This window comes from Rhinolophus sinicus, linkage group LG04 (assembly GCF_036562045.2).
Source record: "Rhinolophus sinicus isolate RSC01 linkage group LG04, ASM3656204v1, whole genome shotgun sequence".
Classification (NCBI taxonomy): Eukaryota; Metazoa; Chordata; class Mammalia; order Chiroptera; family Rhinolophidae; genus Rhinolophus; species Rhinolophus sinicus.
Window position 1 is genome coordinate 58,421,319 of NC_133754.1, and position 26,636 is coordinate 58,447,954.

The 26,636-nt window shown below is 42.4% G+C and overlaps 1 protein-coding gene across 1 annotated transcript in view; it reads left to right on the forward strand.

Moving 5' to 3' along the window:
* Positions 1-26,375, forward strand: part of SFRP1 (secreted frizzled related protein 1) — a 48,913-nt gene extending 22,538 nt beyond the window's left edge. The window contains exon 3 of the mRNA XM_019742135.2: positions 22,892-26,375. Coding sequence (XP_019597694.2) covers positions 22,892-23,214 — 323 coding nt within the window. The 3' untranslated portion in view covers positions 23,215-26,375. The remainder of the gene's footprint in view (positions 1-22,891) is intronic.
* Positions 26,376-26,636: the final 261 nt, after the last annotated feature.

A 26,636-nucleotide genomic window follows, 5' to 3' on the forward strand; every position in this document is an offset into this window, starting at 1 on the left:
GATGGTCTTCTTTAGCCTAAATGCAGCGCAGTTTTCCAGTTTTTGGCATTTTTTTTCTGGCGTTGAACTAGGGAGAGGGTTGCTTGCGTGTGGAACAGGAGGAAAGGAGGCTGTGTGATCACATGAGGCTGGAGCCTGGGGGTCTGGGAAGATTATTCTTCTGAGATAGAGTGTGTGTGCAGGACAGAAAATGAGAGGGACAGTGGTTGGGGAGTGAGGGGGAACATGGCGGTCCTGGGGAGTCAGGGCCCCGGCTCCAGCTCCTGGTCGGCTGCTGACAGCTGACAATGGCCTCGTTTCCTCCCAGCCTCTGTTTTCTGATCTCTGAAATGAGACTTTGACTAGATGGCCTCTTAAATCCCATTCCATTGTAAGAATCTGTGCTGCTGTATGCTAACATATTGTTCTTTAAACGTACACATGCCATGAAGCAGAACCTTTCTTCAAAGGAAGTCTTACCCTGAACTCCATTATAGAAAACTCGTCAGCACAGGCCACTGGGTTGGAAGAGGAGGGAACCTGGAGCTGGGTTGGCCTGGCTACTTCTTACTCGGAGGGCACATCTGATACTCTTTTAAGTAACCGGGGCATGTGTAAGGGTGTGTGACCTCAGGGAAGAAGGGCTGGATTATCCAATGAGACATTCTCCCTGTACTTTCTTCCTGGAACACACGGGCCTTTACCAAATGGTCCCTAGCCTAACTGTCTGCGGGTATAAACGATTTCTGTCCAAACTGTGCTAGCCAGCTGGCCTGCTCTTGCTGGACTTCTTCACCTGCCACCCAAGGCTTGATGGCAGTTTCTGCGAGAGACTGTGCTTGAGCTGGAGCTTCCAGGATTCAGAGAGAGAGCCACGGGAGTGCTCTGCCTGTCCCTGAAGGGGTTCTCTGTGGGGGGGACCCTACACAAGGCTACCTGGGTGCCGATATGTTACAGCCTCAAGTGAAGTCGCTCTTTAATGTCTTTCCACAGCACACATTCTCCCCACAGTGTGGCGGGTCCACCACAGCCACTGTGTTCTACCCAGAGCCACGATGCCTCTTTCCCACAGGTCCTGGGCTAATGAGCCAGACTCTTATTCCTCCTGAGTGTCTCCGGTGGCTTCACATCCTGTCAGTGATGTGGCTCTTGGCAGTTCCTCTAGGTGCTCCTGCATATGTATGGATCTTACTCTCTGAGAATCTTAAGATTCTATTTTTTCCAGAACGTTCCTCTGTACTCCTGCAAATAGATTATAATGGTGTGATCGGTGGCAGGGTGGGCGCCGCCACCAGTTGTGCTGTGACCCCACTAGGACACCTGTGTCTAAGGAACAAGAACTAATCAACTGTGTGTATTATTTGAACTAATCAATACATATAAGGCAATTGAAGGAGGAATGATTTTTTTTTTCCTGTCTAGAAAAATAGTGTTGATCTGGGAGGTTTTTATAAGCTCAGCTGCTGATTTTGGTCTGATCTTCTGATCCCTCTTTTGGATCATCTTTAAGTAAATCTTGAGAATGGCTGAAAGAGCCACTTGGCACCGGTGTGCTGTCTTTCCAAGGATGGTTTCACTAGGCTTCCTGTTCAGCACCAGGTCTGTCTGATGTGGCGGACTTGTCATCGTCCCAGGAAAAGGCCTACGAATTGCTCCATTCCCATTTCAAAGGGAGAATCCACAAACTTTGAAGAGGGACATGAGGAGAGGATACACGTGACCGTCACCCAGTAGTCTCCCTAACACGTCAGGGAAATGTACTTTTTGTTATAACAAAGGGAAGAAGCTATGATGTGGCTGTGTCCTGGAGCTCAAGAAACAAAGACATTGAAATCTAAATGACAGAAAGAGAGGGAGAAACAGGGCAGTGGATACGTGTTGTCCAAGGTCAAGTGATAGAAATCAAGGAATGAAATTTAGCAGTGTTCTTATCTATGAAGTAGTTAGAATCTTCTCTCTTCTGGGAGCAAGATGAAGAATGAGATCATAGATAGTCACAGAGAGCTTCTGGAAAGACCACAGGGAAATGAACCAAAATTCTAATGCTAGAGTTATTTTGGCTTAAATAGAAAATTTTATGTGTACTTTTCTACCTCCCCTGAAGGCAGAGGTGTACTTAAAAATTGAGCAGAAGTTTAGGTGAATAAAATGAATGAATGAGTAAAGTGTAAATAAAAAGATAAATCTATACACACATACTTACATATAATTTATTTTTGACTATATAATTTAGTTTTGAAAAGGCAATATATTCACATGGTATAAAATAAAGATAATGTATGAGACAGTAAAGATGGCAAACTTCGCCTTATTAAAGATAAGGGGAAGTTTGCCATTTTCGAAAGGCTTTCCCATACCTGAGCTTATTTTTGTACTGAGCCTACCAAAGGCCCTGTGAGGTGTGTAAAGTGTTATTATCCTGCCTTTTAGGATGAGGAAAATAAAGTTCAGAGAGATTAAGTGACTTGCCCAAGGTCACACAGCAGAACTGAGACTCCAACGGGGCAAGTTTCAGGAATCAGACATCCCAGCAAACCCTTCACATTCTTTGTAGCTGATTGGCTGATTGATAATGCAGTGGTGTTGAGTTTCACTTGTATTGTTTTCCTAAGGCTGCCATAACACATGACCACAAACTGGGTGCTTAAACAATAGCAAATTATTCTCTCACAGTTCAGGAAGGCCAGCGGTACAAAATCTTGGTTCCTTCTGGAGGCTCTGAGGGGGAGTCTTTTCCATGCCTTTCTCCAGAAAAGAGTCAGCAGCATTGCACAGCGGTCCTAGATCTTGAGATTGCATCTTTCCTGATTGGACATGTACGTGAAATTCTTTATACCAGAGGGTGTGTCAGTTTCCTCTGAACACTGCACACAGCCCCTCAGGCTGCTTGCTGGTCATAATTAGCCGTGGTACGCATGCTGTATTAGGGGTGGTTTCATAGCAAACCCTCAATTTATGACAAATTGGCACTGTGGCTATTATTTATGTGGGGTCTCTCTATACACATGTGTCCACGAGAGATCTAAACTCGTCCTGGCGTTTGTACAGCGCCTGACAGTTGACAAGATGCCTTTCTGCTTACCAGCTTTTCTGAAATCTTTGAATGGTAGCCATGAGCTCAAATAGGTATTTTGTGTTCTGAAGTGACTGTGCTGCTTCTCTAGCTATGGTCACATGCAAGGTGACATCCGCCTTCCATCTTCCCCTGTCTGTGGCTATCACATCAGTCTTCCTATGCTGAGACAGTGAGAGATGCTGGGATTCTATTTCATTAGCAAATCCAGGAAGGGCCTGCCCAGTCTGCTGGACTTCTTCAGGTTTGTACATGGGCAAAGCTTGCTGGTGAGCCTGTGTGGTGGGGGGCTGATGAGGGCCCTCTGACATAATACCAGAGGCTTTGGAGAGTTGCTGCAGGAGAAGGGACCCCCCCTCGCTCCCTGAGTAGGAAGCCCATGTAGGAGCACTTGGCGGGTGGCATGAGAACAGGAAAAGAACTGGGGGAACGTGAGTGTGTACTATTGAGCTCAGCTCCATGGATGCTCTGTCAGTAAATGGGATACCTGCTGGGGGAGCTGGGCGCTTACAGGACTGTCCCACGGGGCTCCAAGCCAGAGCTGGTACCCCTAACCCCTGTGCTTGTGACTGTCTTCAGTAAGAAGGGATGCACTGTACGTGGAGCATATCGGGGCACATTCAAAGAAAACCTGCCGGTTCTGGAGTTACGAATTTGGTAAACGCCCAGAAAGTATTTGCCACCTGAATGGTGGCAGCAGCCCAGAACATGGTCTGGACACTTGTTTCCTGCTGAGCTCTGTCTCTGCGGTATCCCAAATCTTTGTTCATCCACCAGACTTGATGTGGATCTCCTCTGGGCTTGGGGATTGTTTGTCCCTCCTCTGGACCAACTCGGCCTCCACAGCCATGGGTGAGTTTGTTTGTTCATTTATTTTTGTTTCTGTCTCTTTTTAATAAGTGGCTTTCCTGCAAATACAGAGGGACCACAGAGCGGGAGTTTGTGTGTGTGTATGCGTTCCCATAGCCTTTATTTCCCTTGCATCACCTCTGTCCTTAGGCTCTCAGAACCTCTGCCCCATTTCTTGTGTGTGAGGCTCCAAATGGGCGGAGAGAAAGAAAAGGCAGTGGAAGTCAGAGAACCTAGAAGTAGGAGTCAGGACATCCGGCTCGATGTCGCTACCAGCTGGCCACCCTGAGTGTGTGCCAGCTGAGCTCGGCAGAGAGTGTAAACCATAGGAAGTCGAGGGGAGGCCAGCTTTGAGCTAGCACTGGGTGCTGACTCGCAGTCACGTTTTAGGTTTTTGGCTTCCACCAAACCTACCTCAGGCCAAAACAAATGTCACCTTCAGGAGACCAGCATTCATCTCCATCGTGTTTGGTGTACATTGTAATCCAACCAGATATATGTCTATTTCCAGTGGGGGTTGGCCAGGTAGGAGAGGAATGCCATATATGCTCTGTCGCCCCTTCCTGGGACTTTGTAGTGAAGCCGGGACACTGCCTCATCTGCTGGAGAGGGAAGGCATACAATGTGGCCCCCGGTGCTGGGCCCCCGTGCCTGCCAAGGAACAGAGTAAGGCAGGCTGTCAGGAGGACTGGGTCTTCTGAGCCTCCCTGCTGTTAACACAAAGCCTAGAAAGACTGGGGGAAACAAGAAACAGAAACTTGGACAGGTATGTAGGGTCAGAAATGTGAACAGCCCCAGGCCCAGAGGAGGTCCACATCAAGTCTGGTGGATGAACAAGTGAGTCACTAAGAACCGTCATATCAGCGGGGTCGTGGGCTCAGGTCTAGAGATGGGACTTCTGTTTCTGCTTCAGAGTGAATCCTGTGATGGTTAGAATGAAGGATTTGGGACACAGGCTGCTTCTTTGCACTTTGTTAGCTCAGTACTTTAGAGAAGAAGTCCATGATGACACAGAGGTGCGTCCCTCTCCGAATCCTTTTGTACCTAGAATGCCCTTCTCCTTGGGTATGGCTGGACCAGGCTGGGGAGGCTCCAGGAGAAGATCGTCTGCAGGTTGGCCAGATTAACTAAGGGTACAATAAAGGGTAAGAGTGGAGATGTGCCAGTGCCAGTTCTTGGAGGCGCTGGACTCCTCGTTGTTCAGGGACACCCCAGCCGAGGGCCCAGGCCCAGCCAAGGGGTCAGGACACACCTGGGCCTCTTCCCCATCTGTCACATGGGACAGCATCTGACACACTCCACCGTGCTCAAAGTGTGCCGGACCCTTGTTTGGGGCTGTCTTTGAGTTTAGACAGCTTCACGGCCAGAACCAGACTCTTGTGCGTTGTGCTCACTCTAGGCGTGGTCCCCAGGAGAGGTGAGCAGCCCAGGCCAGCGGTTTCCACCTGAGATGGGGGATACTTTCCCTTGTATGCTTAGGGTTTCTATATTGGATTTCAAGACGTAGAAAGGAGATACGAAGATTTAGAAAGCCTGCCAGCACTGGAATCGACATTGAGATTAATTGGTCCAAATGGCTGTACAGAGACTCAGAGAAGTACAGTACTTTGCCCAAGTTTGCACAAAAAGTCAGTGATGGCTGTTGGAACAGATGCTGGAGTCTGGTGCCTCTGGGCTTAGGAGCCCTTTCTTCTGAAATGTGTGCCTCTTGCTATCAAAGCCTCTGTTTTCCCGACTTTGCGAGAATCCACCGCTGATGCGTAGGGGCCCGTAGACCTCAGTGATTCTGCGAACAATGATTCTGCGAACAGTGCTAGACCAACTCCCCCAAGGTCTTGGACGTGCCTATGTTGACCTTGCTGACCTCAGCCTGAGCGTCAGTGAGTTTGGAGGGCGATCCTGGGCCTCCAGGATGTTTAAACACCATCCCAGGAAGAGTCCTTAGACTACACCACGGATCAATGGGAAACATGAAAAAGCCCATCCTATCCCACCCTCAGACTCTGAACCAGTGGTTCTCAAGTGTGGTCCCCAAGCCAGCAGCATCAATATCACTTGGACACATGTTAGAATTGCAAAGTCGTGGGCCCCATGCCATTGCTACCGAATCAGAAACTCTGGGGGTGGCTCAGCAACTGAATTTTTAACAAGTCCTCCAGGTGATTCTGGTGACACTAAAGTTTGAGGACCCCTCTCTTAAGCACCTCTTAGAGCCAGGGATAGCTCATGGTTTTTCCGATTCACTGGTTGTGAAACCTACTCCCCACCTTTTTCCTTCCAAGAGACCATTCCACTGTTCAACTTGCCATTTGGGTGAACACTGAGGGGTGGAATGGAGAGGAATGGAAAACCAGTGACCCCATGGCAGGAAAAGCTGTTTGCCTTGGCAGGTTTGCCTGGACTTGGAGCCAAGATTCAATCAATCCTAATGATTGACTATTCTCCTCTGCCTCCTGCTTGGAGAGGTGGGGAGGAGGGATATCGTGCTTGCTGGGAAGGAAGGGGCCAAAGCTCTTCTTTGTCTCACTCGGAGGCCCGTGCCCCTGCCGTTGGGGCTGCCAATGCACACACGTCTTCCCAAAGAAAACCACACCAGGCAGCTCTTTGCTGTCAAAGTGGGGTTTTCATTTTGCACCATTAGCTTAAGCCAGTGGGGACTTAACACCATCCATGAAATCAAGCAATTAGGCAGCGGGATCTGGCTGGCTGACATCAGCGCTGCTGTGCTGTGTGTGAGTGTCTCGGACAGGGGCCTGTAAAGTTGCAAACTCCACTCTCCTGCGTGACAGCCTCCCCCCCAAGATGTCTGGGATCCAGAAAACAGAACAATAAATAAATAATTTGCCACAAATAAGTCACTCGGGAGCATTTTCTACCTCTGCTGTTTTTTTTTAATTAAGAGAAAAGGAAAGCTGCTTTCAAACTTTTTTTTTTTTTTGGTGGGGGGTGGATTTGTCCCTCCTTTCCTTTCTTTTTCCCTCCTTTCCTCCCCCCTCCCTCCCTCCATTCCTTCAGTCCTTCCTTCCTTTCCACACTTGTGTGTTGTGCTCACTGCTAGGCGTGGTCAGTGTAAGTGAGGTCCCTCCCCCGCCCTTTCCTTTTTTTTTTTTTTTTTTGTAACATATTAACGTATGTCCTGTAGTCAGTAAATTCATGTAAGTATGCAGCATGTGGTTTGTGGTCAGGGGAGAGAGTATGAGTTTTTATGACCAAGTGCTGAGCTCCTTTCTCTGCTAAATGAATTAATGATGCCAAACACTGGCTCCTGCTGGGAACAGAGAGGGCTGTTAAGCTGCCATTGCAGGGCCTTTGTCAGGGGGACTCATTTGGCCATAATGTCTCAAAGCCAGCTTGCCATGGTGCCCAGACCCTCTGCTGAGTGTTGGAAGGAGGCTGCAAGTTTCTCACAGACCAGCCCTTAACCCAGCGCTGTTACCAAATCTCATTTGCACAGTTGGATTTGGGGATGGTACTTTCTGCCTCAGGGAAGCCCACCCAAGAGATTTGTGCAAATAGAGTGGGAAGCAGAAAATCAGGTCCTCTCTGTCTTTATTGCTTCGCGAGGTCTTTTTCATTGGGAGGTGTGGTGGGATGAGGGGCGTGAGCCGAAGCCACTGGGCTGATGCCTGGGCGCCCACCCATGGGCCTCTCCTGATCCAAGAGGCCAGTGACAAGACATTTGTAAAGAGTTTGCCAGTGTTATCCTCCTATTTGGGAACTTCAGCCCTTTTTGCAAGAGAAGGTTAATTTAGAAAAAAAGCAAGCCTCTGGGAATCTGGGTGGGTGCTCTTATCTGCTGCGGGATGCGTTTTCATTAGAGAAAACGTATCCCCCTGCTTGTCCAGTTGTCCCCAGAATCTGCCAGGACCCCATTCATTCCCTCTTGCTTTCCTGCTTGAAAAAACTGTGGAATAAAGCAGTGAGCTCTGGTGGACAGGCAGGGGAACAGGTTCTCAGCAGAGGGTTGGGAAACTCCAGCTGTATGACCTTGGGCAAGTTACTTCTGAGCATCAGTTGAACTTGGTTTAACATCCTCTCCAGTTCAAAGGAAATAACCCAAATTCTAACCTAATTGATTTTTTTAATCTCAAAAATGGTGGGGATTGATTAGATCTGTAGGCCACCCCCTTCCCCCCAGAAGCAATAGAAAAAGCAGCAATACTCAAATATAACCATTAAAAAAGCCTTAACTAATGCCAAGCTGCTCTAGTTGAAGGGACAGTGGAGGCCCTGGAAATGTAATATTTGTATTTCTTTTATGATCTCACACTTTGTGATTCATGTATATTTTATATACATTTAAGTTCTTTACTAGACTAAAAGTTTTTTTTAAATTTAATTTTTTGCTTCAAAATAAGTGCAGTTTAAGAAGGCAGAAGGCTTTTAACAAAAAACTGCCCTCTCCTGCCCCATGCTTTTCCACTGCTAACTCCCACAACCCAGAAGTAATAATTTTAGATATTTCTTGTGATATTTAGCAAAATGGAGTAAATAAATAATATAGTTTTAATTTGATTTCTTTATTTTAATTTTTACACATTATTTATTTGCTGTTATTGAAGATCAGGATATATCTGTTTTGTACCATCTCCCATCGTCTCACAACTTTTTCCAGTATAGTTGTATCACACTTTTGGATGAATTAATATTCAATGTTTAATTTATTCTAATTATGTAAATATTATTTGCAGCTGAGCCATGTAGTATGCTGCATTTGTATTTTCTTTATTGTACAACATTTTGTCTTTCCTTGAGTTGGTAATTGCCTCATTTTATTTTCTCAGTTCCTATGTTTCTATTATGAATTCAGCCCCAAACTTTCCTGCAGGTAATCTGTCTGAGCCTTTTCTCCTCCTGTTTCAGTCTGGACTGGTTGAGCTTTAGGCCTGCCACACAATTGTTCTGGAAAAACCATTCTAAGACTTCCTTGCTTTTAGTTTAAACTAGATCTTTGGTTTTCTGAATCCTGTGTCTTCTTGTTCAGCATTTTTGTAGAGTACTTCATGGAATAGTTGCTTAAGAAAAGATATGTGGGAGATTATTTTTCTGTAACCATTGAATGTCTGGAGATGTTTTGTCCTACTCTCACACACGGATTGATGGTGAGGCTCAGTATCTAATGTGGGAGTTTGAAAGGCATTGTTCCATCATCTTCCAGCTTCTAGAGTTGCTATTGCTCAATCCACTGCCATTCTGGTGCTTGAGCCTTTGTATTAGATGTACACTCTTTTTTTTTTTCTCTAGAGGACTTTAAAAGTCCTCTTTATCCCTGGTATTTCTAAATGTCATGATTCATTGAGCTTGGCACTGTTTACTCTGAGAACTCATGTTCTTCATTTCTGGAAACTTTTCTTGTGTTATTTTTCTGATATTTTCTCCTATTTGTTTTCTTGATTCTCTCTTTCTATAATCCCTTTTATTCATATCTTGAAACTCCTGGGTTGATCCCCTGTTTTATCTTCTATTTCCCATCTCTATGTCATTTTGTTCAGCTTTCCAGGAAATTCTTTCAGCCTTATCTTAAAGCACTTGTATTGCATTCCTTACTTTTGTTCTTGTATTGTAAATTTCCAAATACTCTTTCTGTGCTCTAAACATTCCTTTCAATAGCTTTCAATGAATACAATATCTTATCTAATATTATATTTTTAAAAGCTTTTTTTATGTCTTTGTTATCTCCAAATTATTTTTTTTCTGTTTGTTTTGTACGTTTTTTGTCTCTGTTGTTCACATTTAGAAGCTTTTCTTAAATGCCTGCTGATGCTTGGCTGGCCATTTGAATTTAAGAGTGAAGCACAAACTTGGAAGCTCTGTGTGTATGCACGGCCTGTGTGTATGGCCTAAACTGTGTGTGTGCAGGGCCTGTGATTTGTTGGTTCTCACTTTAGAGTTTTGTTGTGGGGAACTGTAGGTCTTTTTTTGTTGTGCTACTAGTTTCTTTGCATAGAAACCCTTCAGTCTCCTGACTGGGGGACATAAATGTAGTGCTCTAAGGCCTGAGGGTCTCACTGTTTACTCTGCAGACTTCCACTTAATCGTTTGGTGTCAGTGCCGTGCCTTACCACCCTGTCCTCCTGTGTGTCTGGCGTACTCAAGCCCACAGTCTGGCTCAAACCTTCTGTAGAAAATAAAGCTCTTGGCTGCTGCTGGAATCGGTGAGGGGCAGCCACCTGGATTTATGGCACAGAGAAGTGGATAACAATGTCCTTGTACAGACTTTTTACCAATTTCTGTATTTAACACAACTTCTGCAATGCAATGTGGAAGCACCCAGTGGCCCCAGTTCATGAACGTTTCTGGGTCCTGCCATGTGGATTGACTTGTTTCTTCCTGGCAGCAGGGTCTCAGCTTTTCTTCTCGCTGTCAAGCCAGGTTCCACCATTCATTTGCTTTCTATTATACCGAATGTTGATATATTTTTGTTTCCTTTACCATTTTCCTGCATGTGTTTATAACTTTTTTTAACTATAATTTTAAACTGACTTTAGAAAGGAGTGGAAATGATTTTGTGTGTTCAATCGATTATGTTTGGCTAGAAGTGGTCAGTGGTAATTCTTCACAAACATTCCAGGAGCTTTGTGGTTATCAGTATGGCATACCTTTCTTTAAAAACTTTTTTAAAAATTACATTTATTGGGGTGACAATGGTTAGTAAAATTACATAGGTTTCAAGTGTACAGTTCCGTAATACATCATCTATATATCACATGTGTGCTTACCCAGAGGCAGTTCTCCTTCCATCACCACATATTTGACTCCCTTTACCCTCTTCTCCCATCCTCCCCCTCCCCCCTTACCCTCTGGTAACCACAAAACTGTTGTCTGTGTCTATGAGTTTTTGTTTCTTTGTTTGTCTTGTTCTTTTGTTGCTTTTAGTTTTATATCCCACATATGAGTGAGGTCATACTATTCTCAACTTTTTCTGTCTGACTTACTTTGCTTAGCATAATAATCTCAAGATCCATCCATGTTATTGAAAATGGCACTATTTCATCTTTTCTTACGGCAGAGTAGTATTCCACTGTGTATATATATCACATCTCCTTTATCCAGTCATCTATCGAAGGACACTTTGGTTGTTTCCATGTCTTGACCACTGTAAATTAAGCTGCCATGAACATTAGAGTACATATATCTTTACGGATAAATGTTTTCAGATTTTTGGGGGTATACAGCCAGGAGAGGGATTGCTGGCTCCTATAGTAATTCTATTCTTAATTTTTTTTAAATTAAAGTTTATTGGGGTGACAATTGTTAGTAAAGTTACAAAGATTTCAGGTGTACAATTCTGTAATATATCATCTATATATTACATTGTGTGTTCACCACCCAGACTCAGTTCTCTTTCCCTTACCTTATATTAGACCCCGTTTACCCTCTTCTACAGCCCCCCTTTCCCCTTACCCTCTGATAACCCCTAAACTATTGTCTATGTCTATGAGTTTTTGTTCCTTCATTTGTTTGTCTTGTTCTTTTGTTGTTTTCAATTTTATATACCACGTATCCGTGAAATCATATGGTTCTCTACTTTTCCTGTCTGACTTATTTTGCTTAGCATTATAATCTCAAGATCCATCCATGTTGTCACTAATGGTCCTATTTCATCTTTTCTTACCGCTGAATAGTATTCCATTGTGTATATATACCACAACTTCTTTATCCATTCATTTATCTAAGGACATTTTGGCTGTTTCCAATGTCTTGGCCACTGTAAATAAAGCTGCAATGAACATTGGAGCACACGTGTCTTTATGTATAAATGTTTTCAGATTTTTTGGGTAGATACCCAGGAGAGGGATTGCTGGGTCATATGGTAATTCTATTCGTAATTTTTTGAGGAACCTCCACACTGCCTTCCATAGCGGCTGCACCAGTCTGCATTCCCACCAACAGCGTGTGAGGGTTCCTTTTTCTCCACAGCCTCTCCAACACTTGTTACTATTTGTCTTTTTGATGATAGACATTCAAACCGGGGTGAGGTGATATCTCATTGTGGTTTTGATTTGCATTTCTCTGATGATTAGTGATGTTGATCATTTTTTCGTATGTCTATTTGCCTTTTGTATGCCCTCTTTGGAGAAATGTCTCTTCAGGTCCTCTGCCCATTTTTCAATTGGGTTGTTTGTTTTTTGTTGTTGAGTTGTATGTGTTCCTTGTATATTTTGGATATTAGCCCCTTATCAGAGACACTGTTTGCAAAAATCTTCTCCCATTCAGTTGGTTGCCTCTTTATTTTGTCGATGGTTTCTTTTGGTGTACAGAGCTTTTAGTTTTGATATAGTCCCATTCATTTATTTTAGCTTTTACTTCCCTTGCCCTTGGAGTCAAATTCATGAAATGCTCTTTGAACCCAAGGTCCATAAGCTTAATAGCTATGTTTTCTTCTATGCAGTTTATTATTTCAGGTCTTATGCTTAGGTCTTTGATCCATTTTGAATTAATTTTGGTACATGGTGACAGATAGGAGTCTAGTTGCATTCTTTTGCACATGGCTTTCCAATTCTCCCAGCACTATTTATTGAAGAGGCTGTCTTTTCTCCATTGTATGTTTTTTGCTTCTTTGTTAAAAATTGTCCATATTTTTGTGGGTTTATTTCTGGGTTCTCAATTCTATTCCATTGGTCTGTGTGTCTGTTTTTCTGCCAGTACCATGCTGTTTTGATTATTGTTGCCCTGTAGTACAAGCTAAAGTCAGGGAGTGTGATACCTCCATTATTGTTCTTTTTTCTTAAGATTGCTTTGGCTATTCGGGGTCTTTGTGGTTCCATACAAATCTGATGATTTTTTTGTTCTGTTGTTTTTTTTGAAAAATGCCATTGGGATTTTGATGGGGATTGCATTGAATCTGTATATTGCTTTGGGTAATATGGCCATTTTAACTATGTTGATTCTTCCAGTCTATGATCATGGAATGTCTTTCCATTTCTTTGTGTGCTCTTCAATTTCTTTTAAAAATGTCTAATAATTTTCAGCATATAGGTCTTTCACATCCTTGGTTAAGTTTATTCCTAGGTATTTTATTCTTTTTGTTGCAATTGCAAAAGGAATTTTCTTTTAATTTCTTTTTCTGAGATTTCATTGTTAGTATATAGGAATGCAATGGACTTTTGTACGTTGATTTTGTAGCCAGCAACTTTACTGTATTCGTTTACTGTTTCTAATAGATTTTTGGTGGAGTCTTTAGCGTTTTCTATATATAGCATCATGTCATCTGCAAAGAGTGTCATTTAACTTCTTCATTCCCAATTTGGATGCCTTTTATTTCTTTCTCTTACCTGATTGCTCTGGCAAGGATTTCCTACACTATGTTGAAAAGCAGAGGTGATAGGGGACAGCCCTGTCATGTTCCTGAACGTAGCAGAACAAAGGTCTTAAGTTTTTCACCATTAATTATGCTATTAGCTGAGGGTTTGTCATATATGGCCTTTATTATGTTATGGTATTTTCCTTTTATACCTATTTTATTACGTGTTTTAATCATAAATGGATACTGTATCTTGTCAAACGCTTTTTCTGCATCAATTGATATAATCATATGATTTTTGTCCTTTATTTTGTTTATGTGATGTATCACATTGAGGGCTTTGCAGATGTTGAACCATCCTTGTGCCCGAGGATGAACCCCACTTGGTCGTGATGAGTAATCTTTTTAATGTATTCGATTTCTAGTCTTTTGTTTAGGATTTTTGCATCTGTGTTCATCAGAGATATTGGTCTGTAGTTTTCTTTTCTTTTGTTATCTTTACCAGGTTTCGGTATCAGGGTAATGTTGGCCTCATAAAATGAGTTAGGGAGTATTGTCTCTTCTTCAGTTTTTTGGAAGAGTTTGAGTAGGACAGGTATTAGATCCTCTTTGAAGGTTTGGTAGAATTCACTAGTGAAGCCATCTGTTCCTGGACTTTTGCTTTGGGGAAGGTTTCAGATGACTGATTTAATTTCCTTACTGGTGATTGGTCTATTTAGATTTTCCAATTCTTCGTGATTCAGCCTTGGAAGGCTATATGTTTCTAAGAACTTGTCCATTTCTTCTAGGTTATTGAATTTGGTGGCATATAGTCCTTCATAGTATTCTTGGATGATCCTTTGTATATCTGTGGATCCGTGATAACTTCCCCTCTTTCTTTTCTGATTTTGTTTATTAGTGTCTTTTCTCTTTTTATCTTAGTGAGTCTAGCCAAGGGTTTGTCAATTTTGTTAATCTTTTCAAGGAACCAGCTCTTTGTCACATTAATTTTTTCTGTTGTCTTTTTGTTCTTTATTTCATTTAGTTCTGCTCTGATTTTTATTATTTCCTTTCTTCTGCTGACCTTGGGTTTCATTTGTTCTTCTTTTTCTAGTTCTTTAAGGTGTAATGTGAGGTTATTTATCTGGGATTTTTCTTGTTTCTTGAGATAGACCTGTAATGATATAAATTTCCCTCTTAAAACTGCTTTCACTGCATCCCCAAAATTTTGGTAGGATGTATTTTCATTCTCATTTGTTTCTATGTATCTTTTGATCTCTCCTCTTATTTCTTCTTTGACCTGGTCGTTCTTTAAAAGTATGTTGTTTAGTCTCCACATATTTGTGGTTTTTCCTGCTTTCTTTTTGCAGTTGATATGTTATCCAATTTCAAAGCCTTGTGATTAGAGAATATGCTTCGTATGATTTCAATCTTCCTAAATTTACCGAGGCTAGTTTTATCTCCCAATGTATGGTCTATCATTGAGAATGCTCCATGTACACTAGAAAAAAATGTATAGTCTGATGTTCTAGGATGAAGTGCTCTATAAATGTCAATTATGTCCATTTCATCTAATGTGTTTTTTAGGGCTGCTATTTATTTATTTATTTTCTGTTTGGATGATCTATCCATAGCTGTCAATGATGTATTTAGGTCCTCTATTATGTGTTTTAGTCAATTTCTCCCTTTAGTTCTGTTAGTAGTTGCTTGGTATATTTCGGTGCTCCCTGATTGGGGGCATAAATATTGATGACTGTTATGTCTCCTTGTTGTATAGTCCCTTTTATCATTATGAAATGTCCATCTTTGTCCCTTGTTACCTGTTTTATCCTGTAGTCTGTTTCATCTGATATCAGTATGGCTACACCTGATTTTCTCTGGGTACCATTTGCTTGGAGTGTCAATTTCCACCCTTTCACTTTGAGTCTATGTTTGTCCTTGTAGCTGAGATGTGTCTCTTGGAGGCAGCATATTGTTGCGTTTAGTTTTTTTGATCCAATCTTCAACTCTGTGCCTTTTTATTGGTGAGTTCAGTCCATTTACATTTAGGGTAATTATTGATATGTGAGGATTTCCTATCATTCTATCTTGGATTTCTGTTAAGACTGTATCTTCATTGTTTTTTTTGCCTTTTTGTTGTTGTCTATTATTTCTGTATGGTGGTATTCTGTGATTTTTCACTGTTTCTTCTGTTATTGCATTATATATTTTAGTTCTGGATTTTTTTTTGAGTTATTACCATTAAGTTTATGTAAAAGAAACTTTGACATTTAGAGTATTCCATTTTCTTCAGCATGCTTACTTTCTCCATTCCCATATTCCGGTTTAGGCCTTTACTCTCCCCTCTTTTATGTTGTGGTTGTCACAAATTATCCCTATTTATGCTGTTCGAATCACCTCCTTCAGTATTTCTTGAAGTGCAGGTCGTGTGTTAGAAAATTTCCCCAGCTTCTGTATATCTGGAAAAGTCTTTATTCCTCCTTCATATCTAAAGGATATCTTTGCTGGATATATTATTCTTGCCTCATAATTTATCTCTTTCAATAGTTTGAACATTTGATTCCACTCCTTCCTGGCTTGTAGAGTTTCTGCTGAAAAATCTGATGATAATCTAATGGGCTTTCCTTTGTAGGTTTCTGTTTTGTTTTCCCTGGCTGGCTTGAGGATTCTTGCTTTGTCATTAATTTTTGACAGCTTCAATACAGTGTGCCTTGGAGAAGGGCTGTTGGTGTTGAGGTAATTAAGTGTTCTATTTCCTTCTTGGATTTGAGGATCTGGTTTTTCCACAAGTTTGGGAAGTTCTCATCGACTATTTGTTTGAATATACTCTATGTTCCCTCTATTTGTTTGAATATACTCTCTGTTCCCTTCTCTCTTTCTTCTCCTTCTGGTATGCCCATTATTCTTATATTGCTCTTTCTGATGGAATCAGAAAGTTCTTGTAGAGTTCTTTCATTTCTTTTATTTCTCAAGTCTCTTTCTTCTTCCATCCGTGTCATTTCCAGATTTCTATCTTTGATGTCACTGATTCTTTCCTCCATCTGGTCAACTCTATTACCTAAGCTGGTTATTTCATTCTTCATTTCTTTTATTGAGTTCTTAATCTCCAGAGAAATTCTATTTGGTTCTTTTTTAAAATTTCAATCTCTTTGGCAAAATGTTAATTTTGTTCTTTGATTGTGTTTCTGAGTACATTAAGCTGCCTGTCTGTGTTTTCTTGCATCTCGTTGAGTTTTTTTAAGAACTGCAACCTTGAATTCTCTGTCATTTAAGTCACATATTTCCATGTCTTTAAGTTCCTTTTCTGGAGACTTTTCACTTTCTTCCTGAGCTGTCTTGTTACCTTGGTTATTCATGGCAATTAATGATTTATTATTTCTCTTCCTAGACATCTACAGGAGTGGGTTCTGCAACAGGTTGATAGAAAGAGGTCTTCTTTTTGTTTTCCAGTAGGTATTCGTCGAATGTTTTATTTTCTCTCTGACTGCAGCCTTTTATTCTCTCTCACACTGTAGTGTTATATTTTCTCTGCACTATTCTGGCTTCTCACACAATGGGGGGATTCCCTAGAAGGCAGGCTTCTCCTCTGTGAACAGTTCACCTGGGTCATTGGGCCGCCCGCCTCCGTGAGAAAATGTAGAGAGCTTTTGACATTCCAAAGCTCTTCCTGCACCAGATTCAGAGCCCGTGTGTTTCAGCAGTTCTGTTTACTACTGCAGGGATCTGCCCAGATAAGTGGGGACAGGGACGGGGTGGGTTGTGGGAGGTGGCCCAGAGCAATGGTGATGACCACCACCACAGCCGGTCCTGCTTCCACAGCTCCCTCCCCTTTGCCAGAACTAGTTGGACTGTGAGTCCGTGTTTGTGGACCACAGTTCTCATAACTGCAAATATTCTGTTCTTTTGATCTGACACTGCTACTGTTCTGCTTCTAACACTGGGCAGGTGGGGGCGGGGCGAGCTCTGGGAGGGTAGGAGGGGGCAGCTAGTCTCAGTGCCTAAGGCTTCCATTCTCTGCTCGGCAGTGAGGGCTTAAACCACCGTTTTCAGCCTTTTTCCCTCAGTCTTTTCTCCGAGGTCTCTGCCGTGAGCGTTGGGTTCAGCCGTGTTATATGCTGTCCCCTCAGCTCTGTGGGCCATAAGTGGAGCCCTAGCAGTCTGAGTTCTTCCCTCTCCTGCAGCTGCGGTAGTTTCGGGATGCAGCAAGCTTGGAGCACTGAGCTAGGTCTGCGTCCTGCACCCGTGCAGCTCCATCTCCACACTTCTCCCTTCCCTCCTCCCCTGCTCGCGCAATTTTCCCACCTTTAGGTATATTCAGTAGTGTGCCTCTTCGTCTTGCCTGTCTGCTATGCAAGGAGTCCTTTGTGGAGTTATAGTTGTTCAATTTGCTGTAAATTCTAGTGGAGATTTCAAGAGGCTCACCTCACACTGCCATTTTTGTGATATCATCTATTCTTCATTTTTTTGAGGAACCTCCACACTGCCTTCTAAAGCAGGAGCACCAATCTACATTCCACCAACAATGTATGAGGGTTCCTTTTTCTCCACAGCCTCTCCAACACTTGTTACTATTTGTCTTGTTGTTGATAGCCATTCTAACAGGTGTGAAGTGGAATCTCATTGTGGTTTTTATTTGCATTTCTCTAACGAGTAGTGATGTTGAACATTTTTTCATATGTCTATTGTCCATCTGTGTATCTACTTTGGAGAAATGTCTGTTCATGTCCTCTGCTCACTTTTTAATTGGATTGGCTTTTTGTTGTTGTTGTTGAGTTACATGAGTCCCTTATATATTTTGGATATTAGCCCCTTATTAGAGGCAATGTTTGCCAATATCTTCTCCCATTCAGCTGGTTGCTTCTTTATTTTGTCGATGGTTTCTTTTGCTGTTCAGAGGCTTTTTAGTTTGATATATTCTCATTCATTTATTAGCTTTTACTTCCCTTGCCTCTGAGGTCAAATTCATAAAATGCTCTTTGAACCCAAGGTCCATACGTGTAGTACCTATGTTTTCTTCTATGTAGTTTATTGTTTCAGGTCTTAATATTTAGGTTCACTTCCCATTAATTTGTAGCTCTCTGGAATTCACCTTTGCCCCTTTGGGTCCTGGCCTCCCAGGGGGTCCTTAGAGAACCCCTAATTGCCAAGTTGAGTGATCTAGTCTCACATTCATTCTTAAACTTTGCAGCATTTGAGATTGAGGAGCATTTTCTCCATTTGAAACACCTTCCTACTGTGCTTTCTGAGATACTGGGCTGCTTGGCTTTTCTATCTGTGACTCTGATGACTTTTGTAATATCTCTTCTTCCTCTTACCCCAGTGCTCTCTTGGGTCTCTCATTTCCTCTCTCCTCCGTACTTTACTCTTAACTGCGCTCATTATCTGTAATCAGATGGGTCACAAATCTGATTACTAACTTAGCCCCATTCCCGCCTTTCCCACCAGATCCTTCTTACATTCCTTTAGCAATTCCACGTTGTTGGTTGTATAAATGACTGGCCCTTGGCTAAAGTACATCTAATACAAGCTACTTCTAAGCACCCTGTCTAGGTCATTGGAAGAATGGTGGCACCATTCGAATAAGCAGGTCAGGAGGAAGAGATGGTTTTTAAGAGAGTGTTGGTTTGGGACAAGTATAATGAGTTACCTGTTCTCATTTTAGCCTTAGAAATATGGCCAAACATCATGGGGAGGCTACCAAGGAGTATAATTTGTGAGCAAAAAATATGGCTTAGATGACTGAAAGTGGAATGAAACTTTAAGTTTCTACCTGAATATAAGGCATTATTTAAGATCGCTGAGTGAGACCTAGACGGCCCAGCTCCTAAGTTTCTAGGTCTCTGACCAGTAAGGTGAGAGTTGAGAGTAATATTCTACTCTTGGAGGATAAGTTGTTGCTAAAAACAAAACAAAACAAACCCACAAAACAAAACAAACAAAAAAATCCAAAGAAGTATTTTGTTTGTTTATTGTTTTGTTTTGTTTTAGTTTAGGGTCTAGCTATTCCGGTAGCTGAGATCAAGGGCCCGAGGCCATAGCATTCTCCTCCCATGGTAACTTGTGATTAGGGAAGAGAAGAATGAGCACAGGGTGGGATTATTGGAGGTGAGCTTTGCTGGCTCCCCAGCCCTGCCCAGCGTGGTTTAGGCCTGCAGACTGCACTTTGCACTTTCGATGGAACACTGACCCTCTGGCAGCTCAAAACCAGATTTTGTGGTCACACAGTTAGAAATCAGGACCCAGGATTGTATCCATAGCACTAGCAGCTGCCCCAGCTGCTGTTTGGGGCTTCTTCTCCCTGCCACAACCACTGTGTGCGTTGCAGACTGAACACAGTCCAGGGTAGAAATCCCTGGGGTCCAGGCACTGTTAGTGTAGGGGGAGGCTGAAGGGGGGAGAAGTGGTGATTAGTCCCAGGCGACTCTGGGGCCAGCACCCACCCCAGCCGCCTGTGGAGGAAGCATGGTGGGGGGTTGCCCACGTATCTACAGGCGCAGGGAAATCAACCTTGGATGGCTAATCGCCTAGCCAAACGCGGGTAATCTGCATCCCTAAAATAAACCCTTGGAAGAGGGAAAGATGTTAGTAATTTCTGGCCATATGTGCCTCCTCCTTCCCTACTTTCCCCACCTCAGAAAAGAAAGTGAGCCAAATGGCAAGAAATAAAGAGTCTAATGCAGAACACATTTCCATCATTTGATTTCCTCTCTCTCCTTGCTGTCCCCCCACTTATGTAAACTAAGTTCCTTTACACGGTCATGGCAAAGGACCATTAACTTTTGATTTGAGTTGTGATTATAAGTAACACAATAAAAAAAGCGAAATAATTTCCACTGAAGCAATATCATTTTAAACCCAGTCATGTTATAGTAGGAAAGAGTGTGGTCTTTGGGGTTAGGTGTGTGTTCTAGTCTTGATTCTATGTCTTACAATGGTGACCTCATGTTGTCATTACTTAACCTGAGTCCTTCCCCTTGGTTGTAATAAAAAATGATGGTGATTCTTCATATGGTTGCTGTTGAGCATGAAATCAGGAGCCACACCTACAGCACCGATCCTGTGCTCATAGACAGCCTGACACGCGGTGGGTACTCAAAAAATGATGGCTCACATTTCTGCAGAAAAGATGCGGCCCACATTGTTAGCTGGGGCAGGCATTCATTCGCCTCACCTGGTGATATAATCAATCACTGGCAACACTTGGTTCCCAGACTTATACTTTGGGAAGTAGTTTGGGACTCATCCAACATGTGGGGCCACTTCTCAGAGGGTCTGTGAAAGGAGTAGAATTGTTCTGACTGCTTTGCCTCCCTGCAGGACTCTTTGCTGCCCTTCTTTGTGGTTTCTCCCAGTCCCATTTGCTCTCTTTGGCAGAGGGGAGGCAGAGATGGAGACTTGACTTTGCCTGGGCCTGGCCAGTGAGTTTCCTCTGCTGGTCCCTCACTCAACCCCACTGAGAACTTTTTTCACTGGGCAAGCCACAGACTGGAACAGTTGAAATCTTTTCTTGAGTGAACCCCAGGTACAAGGTTTGTAAACCAATAAGGGAAGCTAAACCAGGTGTGGGCCTGTTTGGGCATGTCTGGGGTGAGGTCCTGGAGGGGTGCTTTCTGCTGCTTTCTATTCTGCACTCCCCCCTGCTGGTCCCACTCTGCTCTGTCCACATTGGGGGTGGGAGTCGAGCATAATCAGGAGTACTGGGCAATAGCTGGTTCGGGCTGGGGGGAGAGTTAAAGAAAGGAACTCGTGGGGGAGCTGTGCTCTGCTCACTCCTTGTGTGCTGGGAAACTGGACAAGCTTGCAAGGTCAACACTAATCCTCAGCAAGAGCATTCTGCTACTCAGGGCCCTGAACCTTCTGCCACCCTTGGGAGTGCTGGGCCTTACAGTATTATATAGGGTTAAATGGGCTGCAAGGTCTGGAGCTCTTTCTGTAAGAAAAAAAAGCAGTGGGAGCATGTTTAGTTTACTGACTTTGACTCATTCATTAAAGATTTGTTCCTAGGATTTTTATCCCCTCTTCCCTATTCTTGGGTTAAGCAAGGGTGTGTTTTCTAATCAACTAAATATTAAATACTAAAGCCTTTACAAATGCAGTTTTTCCTTTGCCAGAATAGTCTTTTTCAACCAGGAGGAACTCTTTTACCATTTCATAAGTAAAGTCATTTTGAAATGTGGGTGAAACTGGGAAGAGTCTGAACTCCCCCTTATTTATATCTTGGTCCATTTACTCTGTACTCTAAACTTGGGGTTCATTATAAAGAATTTTGCAACCATAGAATCAGCATGGACAGCACAGTGATTAAAAGTGTACATTTCCGACATGGGTTTCAATTTAGGATTAGTGACTTTGGGCAAGGAAACTTAACCCTCTATGCCTCAGTTTTCTCATCTGTTAGATGGGGAAAATAATTGTACCATCCTCATGGAGTTGTTAGGTTTAATTGAGGAAATGCATAGAAAATACTCAGTACACTTCCTGTGATGACGTATGCTTTCATAATTGTTAGCTATTGTTATTGAGTTCAGATTAAAGCCTTTCCTCATGGAGAGTGGGTGGAAGTTTTGAGTTGTTAAAAAGAGGAGGCTTAGTTATTTAGAATTCAGAAGAATTCAGAGGATGGACAAATTATCTGGTGACTAGCGTCTAGAAAATTATTTCCAACATCTTTGGAAATATCTAGGGCTGGCTGGTTTAGAGGGGGGTTGTTTGTAACAACGATGCCATGTGTTAATGCATTTACAATTTATAGAATGACTCCACACTGATTTACCTTCATCATTGGCCCCTGTATAGCAGTCACTAAAGTATCTGGTCCACACATTAACATGAAAACAATGTTTACTCAGGGTCTATAGAGACATAGAAAAGAGAAGGCAGAGATGATGGACATGCTGGCTTGGGAATGTGCTGAGAACAGAAGCCCATGCACCATATTAGATTGTAGGAGAGATCACCACCTGAATTTATCTATTAGGACGTCACCAGGACTTGCTCTGATCTACCAGGAATTCAAAGTAGAGTGTGGTTCTGTGTGGGTCTACTCAGTGGATAGAATATTTGTGGCACCCACTAGAGGCTGATTAGGGGCTAACAGAATGTTAGCAGTACCTGCTGTGAAAACTCCTTAGAGGCACGCTGGTGGGGGTTCTAATTTCTTCAAATGCTGAAGTTGGACATTGACATTTAATGTATCTGAGCATGACAATTTGAAGCATCCAGTAACTTTTCCTTGCTGGATGTACACACATAAATTCTGTCTGTCTTGTTTATAGAACACAACTTTCAAGGAATTTTAGGACCTTTGGATGTTAAAAAACTAAACCAATAACTTTCTCTTTAAAAAAATACGCAGGCTAAGTTTTTCTTTGAATGCAGAGCTCTGTAGCGTTAGATTGTATGGATTATATTGGACTTTGTGATCCCCTTCTTCTCTTAGTGCATTGTATTATATTCTGAGTCGCTGAGTTAAAAAAGAAAGCTACGATTTGGTTTTGCAAATGTGTTTGAGACTCTTATGGTGCCCTGTGGCAACTATTGAAATACAGTTAGGCACAAATCTAGGGGCAGCATCCGTACGTAAAGGTAATGGAGATCTTGGTTCTTATTTCTAAAACTGCCCTGTTCTTTTGCTTGCTCTTTGCCTTTCATTTCACCCACCTCTCGACCATAAGTGTAGGTTATTGTTTTAGATGAAAAGCTGTGTTCTAAAATGCTTTCTCTCCCCCCTTCTTTCCTTTTCCCTTCCCTGCCCTCACCATCTCTAGCACTCAGGATGAAAATAAAAGAAGTGAAAAAAGAAAATGGTGACAAAAAGATTGTCCCCAAGAAGAAGAAGCCCCTGAAGTTGGGGCCCATCAAGAAGAAGGAACTGAAGAAGCTTGTCCTGTACCTGAAAAACGGGGCTGACTGTCCCTGCCACCAGCTGGACAACCTCAGCCACCATTTTCTCATCATGGGCCGGAAAGTGAAGAGCCAATACTTGCTGACGGCCATCCACAAGTGGGACAAGAAAAACAAGGAATTCAAAAACTTCATGAAGAGAATGAAAAATCACGAATGTCCCACTTTCCAGTCGGTCTTTAAGTGAATCTCACCGGGTGGGTTGGGGAGGGAGCATGGGTTGGGGTGAGGGGTGGGGGCTGAGCAGACAACCCTGGAACTCACTGCTCCTTCTGTGGGTAGAAGACATTGTAATCCAGTTGGCTTTCCTCTTGCAGCATCCCCACTCTTCCCCTCCCTAGCCATGCTCCAGACCCCAGTATAGCCAATATTTAAAGCCACACACCAGGTAAGGAAAACCATTTAGATTAGGAAGCCTTCTAAGATCTGCAATGTGGAACACCATGGCAATAAATAAAAGGAGGTGAAAAACCATTTCAACCAGTGACACAGTCACCCAGAGACACAATCACTACAGAAGACGATTTTGCCAGTAATAAAAGGGGGTTAGGCAAAACTAAGAGACAGCAGCAAAAACTAAGTTCTGCAATTTTCTTTGTGTCATCACAAATTGCTTGTGGCTCTATCTGTGCCTTTGGAACTAGAAAATTGTAACTGTTGGTAAGACACATTGCTTTCAGTTGCAGAGTAATTTCTCTTTCTGTCGGCTTTAGACAGAAACACACACACACCATACTTAAAACTTAAGCTCAGTTCCAGAAAGTAATAGGTGCAGGGAGGAAAGCACAAGAACAGTATGTAGTAGTGAAAACAAAGGGAGGTCATGCCTGCTCGGCCTTTCCATGTGATTGTCTTTTGCTATGAATCAGCCAGTCTCAGATGCCATGTGAGTGGCAGTTAACATCAGCCCCAGTGCATGATCTAACCTCCAGACAATGTGGAGGGTGGCACGTGCCCGCCTTTGTGTGAGGAAAAGGAAACACCATGGTACCAGACCCATGGCCTAAGAGAGATGATGATTTTCAGACTTAGAAGGCAATGGTTAGTGGTTTTCAAAAAGCATAGTTAAAGAAGAAAAAAAGAAAAAAACATTTAGATCAGTCCAGCATATTGCTAGTCAGGGTGAACTAATTGAGTGAAGAGCTTAGTATTCTAGTTTCATTGGTTTGTTTGTTTCACATTTTTAAAAAAGAACAATAAAAAGCCCACTGACTTTTCAAAGTTTGTTTAAAAAAAAGTCTGCAGTGAACATTTGAAAGGCATCCTAAGAGCAGGGTCTCTTGGTGCATTGGAGGCTACTTTCTAGCAGAGCAGTGCTGTTACTAGGCATTTTGGGTGGAAGCTGGATTGGCCTGGTAGCATAGCCATGCTTTGGGCCCAAAACAATGCTAACCAACCAGAGCTCGCCGTGCTTCCCATTCTTTTCTTTCCTGTGAAGAAATTGATTCCTTTAAACTTGATTGGCTGTAGAGCAAAGAAATTAAGAACAGCCAGCCTCCCTTGTCCTCCTGCATTATATATATATATATATATATTTCTGCAGAGGAAAAGCCACAGTATTCCCATTCAAGGAGAGAGTTCCAAAGGCAACACATCTCTGCAGTTTTTCCTGAGTGCCCTAAGGTATTTCTCAAAACCCTTGTGTTTAATAAGTGATGTATATAAACCTGTTCACTTAAGCAACTTTATTCCTCTTGTTCAGTGTGTAGGAAGTAATTCTAAACAATCAATGTTAATTTCTTCCCCGCAGCCTGATTCTTAATTTTCGGTAACACCTCTAGGACTTTAGTGATTGTACCTCTGGGCGAATGGCTGTACCCAGTCTGGTTGTTGCATTGAGGCTGGGCAGTGTTATCCCCATGGTTTTGGCTTGACACAGAAACAGTGGAAGATTCTGTTAACTTCTCAAGACTCTAGTCTGAAAATCAGCCTGCCAACTTTGTTACCTACCTGAGGGTTATCCTGATGTAATTAACCTTTCACAATTAGTGATCCCATCATTTACCTTTTTTTTTTTTTTTGGTTCTCTCTGACCTTTAATCATAAAGCGTTGGGGACCTTAAGTGATTTACCTGTAATTTTGGATTTTTTAAAAATGTGTATATATATATTAGTTAATTAGAAATATTCTACGTTCCTATTATCAACTAAAATTCCGAGCAATTTCATGAGTGCATGGATCTGGGTCTTAGTTTTTGTTGATTAACTGAAAAGTTCAGTGATCGTATGTATCTGATGTATCTCCTCGTTTTGACAGAGCGCATCATGTAACAGGGCCCTCTGTCCAAGGCGGTGGCCTTGGGAGCGGGGTTTATGTGGGGTATTAGCAGTTACTGCAGAAAGATTATGGAAGAATAGGTGGTCATGCTGTGCAACTCTAACTGGGAATTCTCAGGTAGAAGGGACATTTTCAGAAAGAGTTCAAAACAAATTGGAAATGTGAATTGTAGCTGCATGTTTCACCCCAACCACAGACTTTGAGTTTTACTGTGGATTTGAGAGATCCACCAACTTTGCAACACATCAGCAATTTCAGGGAGGCTACGGACCCAAAGCTGCATTTTTATCACAAACCTTTGTATTTCTCAACAAAGGATATAACCAAACCAATGTGCAGACTCATTGGCATGGTCATTGGTTTCCAAAAGAGGAGGTCTGTATGTGATTTGGTAATTATTGCTAGTGCAAAGGTCATGTTTGTAAAGGTTTAAAAAAACATTCTGGGTAGAATCTGAGGTCACTGGCAGAACTCAGCTCAGTCTTTGAAAAGTATTAGTAGTTATCTTAGAAGAGAGCAAGCAAAGTGAGGATTCCAAGAACATTTTCCTTTAAGAATGTCCACAGTTGGCTCTTGATGCCACTGAATTAGCACCAAGGTCTCCCCAACGCAGAATCCAATGAGAGCTCCAACTGCATCTGTAAAGTGTAGAAACACCTTTTCCCAAACCTCAGATCTGTGCTTCTCACCAGACTCCAGGTAACTAGTTGCTCTGTTGATGCAGTGGGCTCAGGTCTGTTTTAGAAGCACGCCTTAGGTGGCTCCCATGGAATGATGGACTGGCCATTCTGACCTGTCACCAGCAGATACATAGGACACAGACGAAGTTCCTGTTTCCTCTAGTTCCTTCATGTAGCACTCCTTTTAGAGTCTAAATCTTTTACAAAAGCTTTGAATACTGTGAAAATGTTTTACATTCCATTTCATTTGTGTTTTTTTAACTGCATTTTACCAGATGTTTTGATGTTATCACTTATGTTAATAGTAATTCCCGTATGTGTTCATTTTATTTTCATGCTTTTCCTGCCATGTATCAATATTCACTTGACTAAAATCACTCAATTAATCAATGATAATGTGAGTTGTGAATTTTTCCCCCCAGTGATACACCACTCACCTTGTTCCACTGCACACATACCCCCCCCCCCCACTTTTTGATTTTTTTCAGTGATGTTTTCTGATTTCTGTGTAATAGCTTTCAGAGGGTAACTGTGAATGTGTGGGCTGGAGACGCTCCTGGAGGCACCCCAGGCTACCCTCACCCCCATCCCACGTTTCCCATCTGCTCCTATGCATAGCTTCCCGCACTGTTTCTCCTGGCTGTGTGTGTT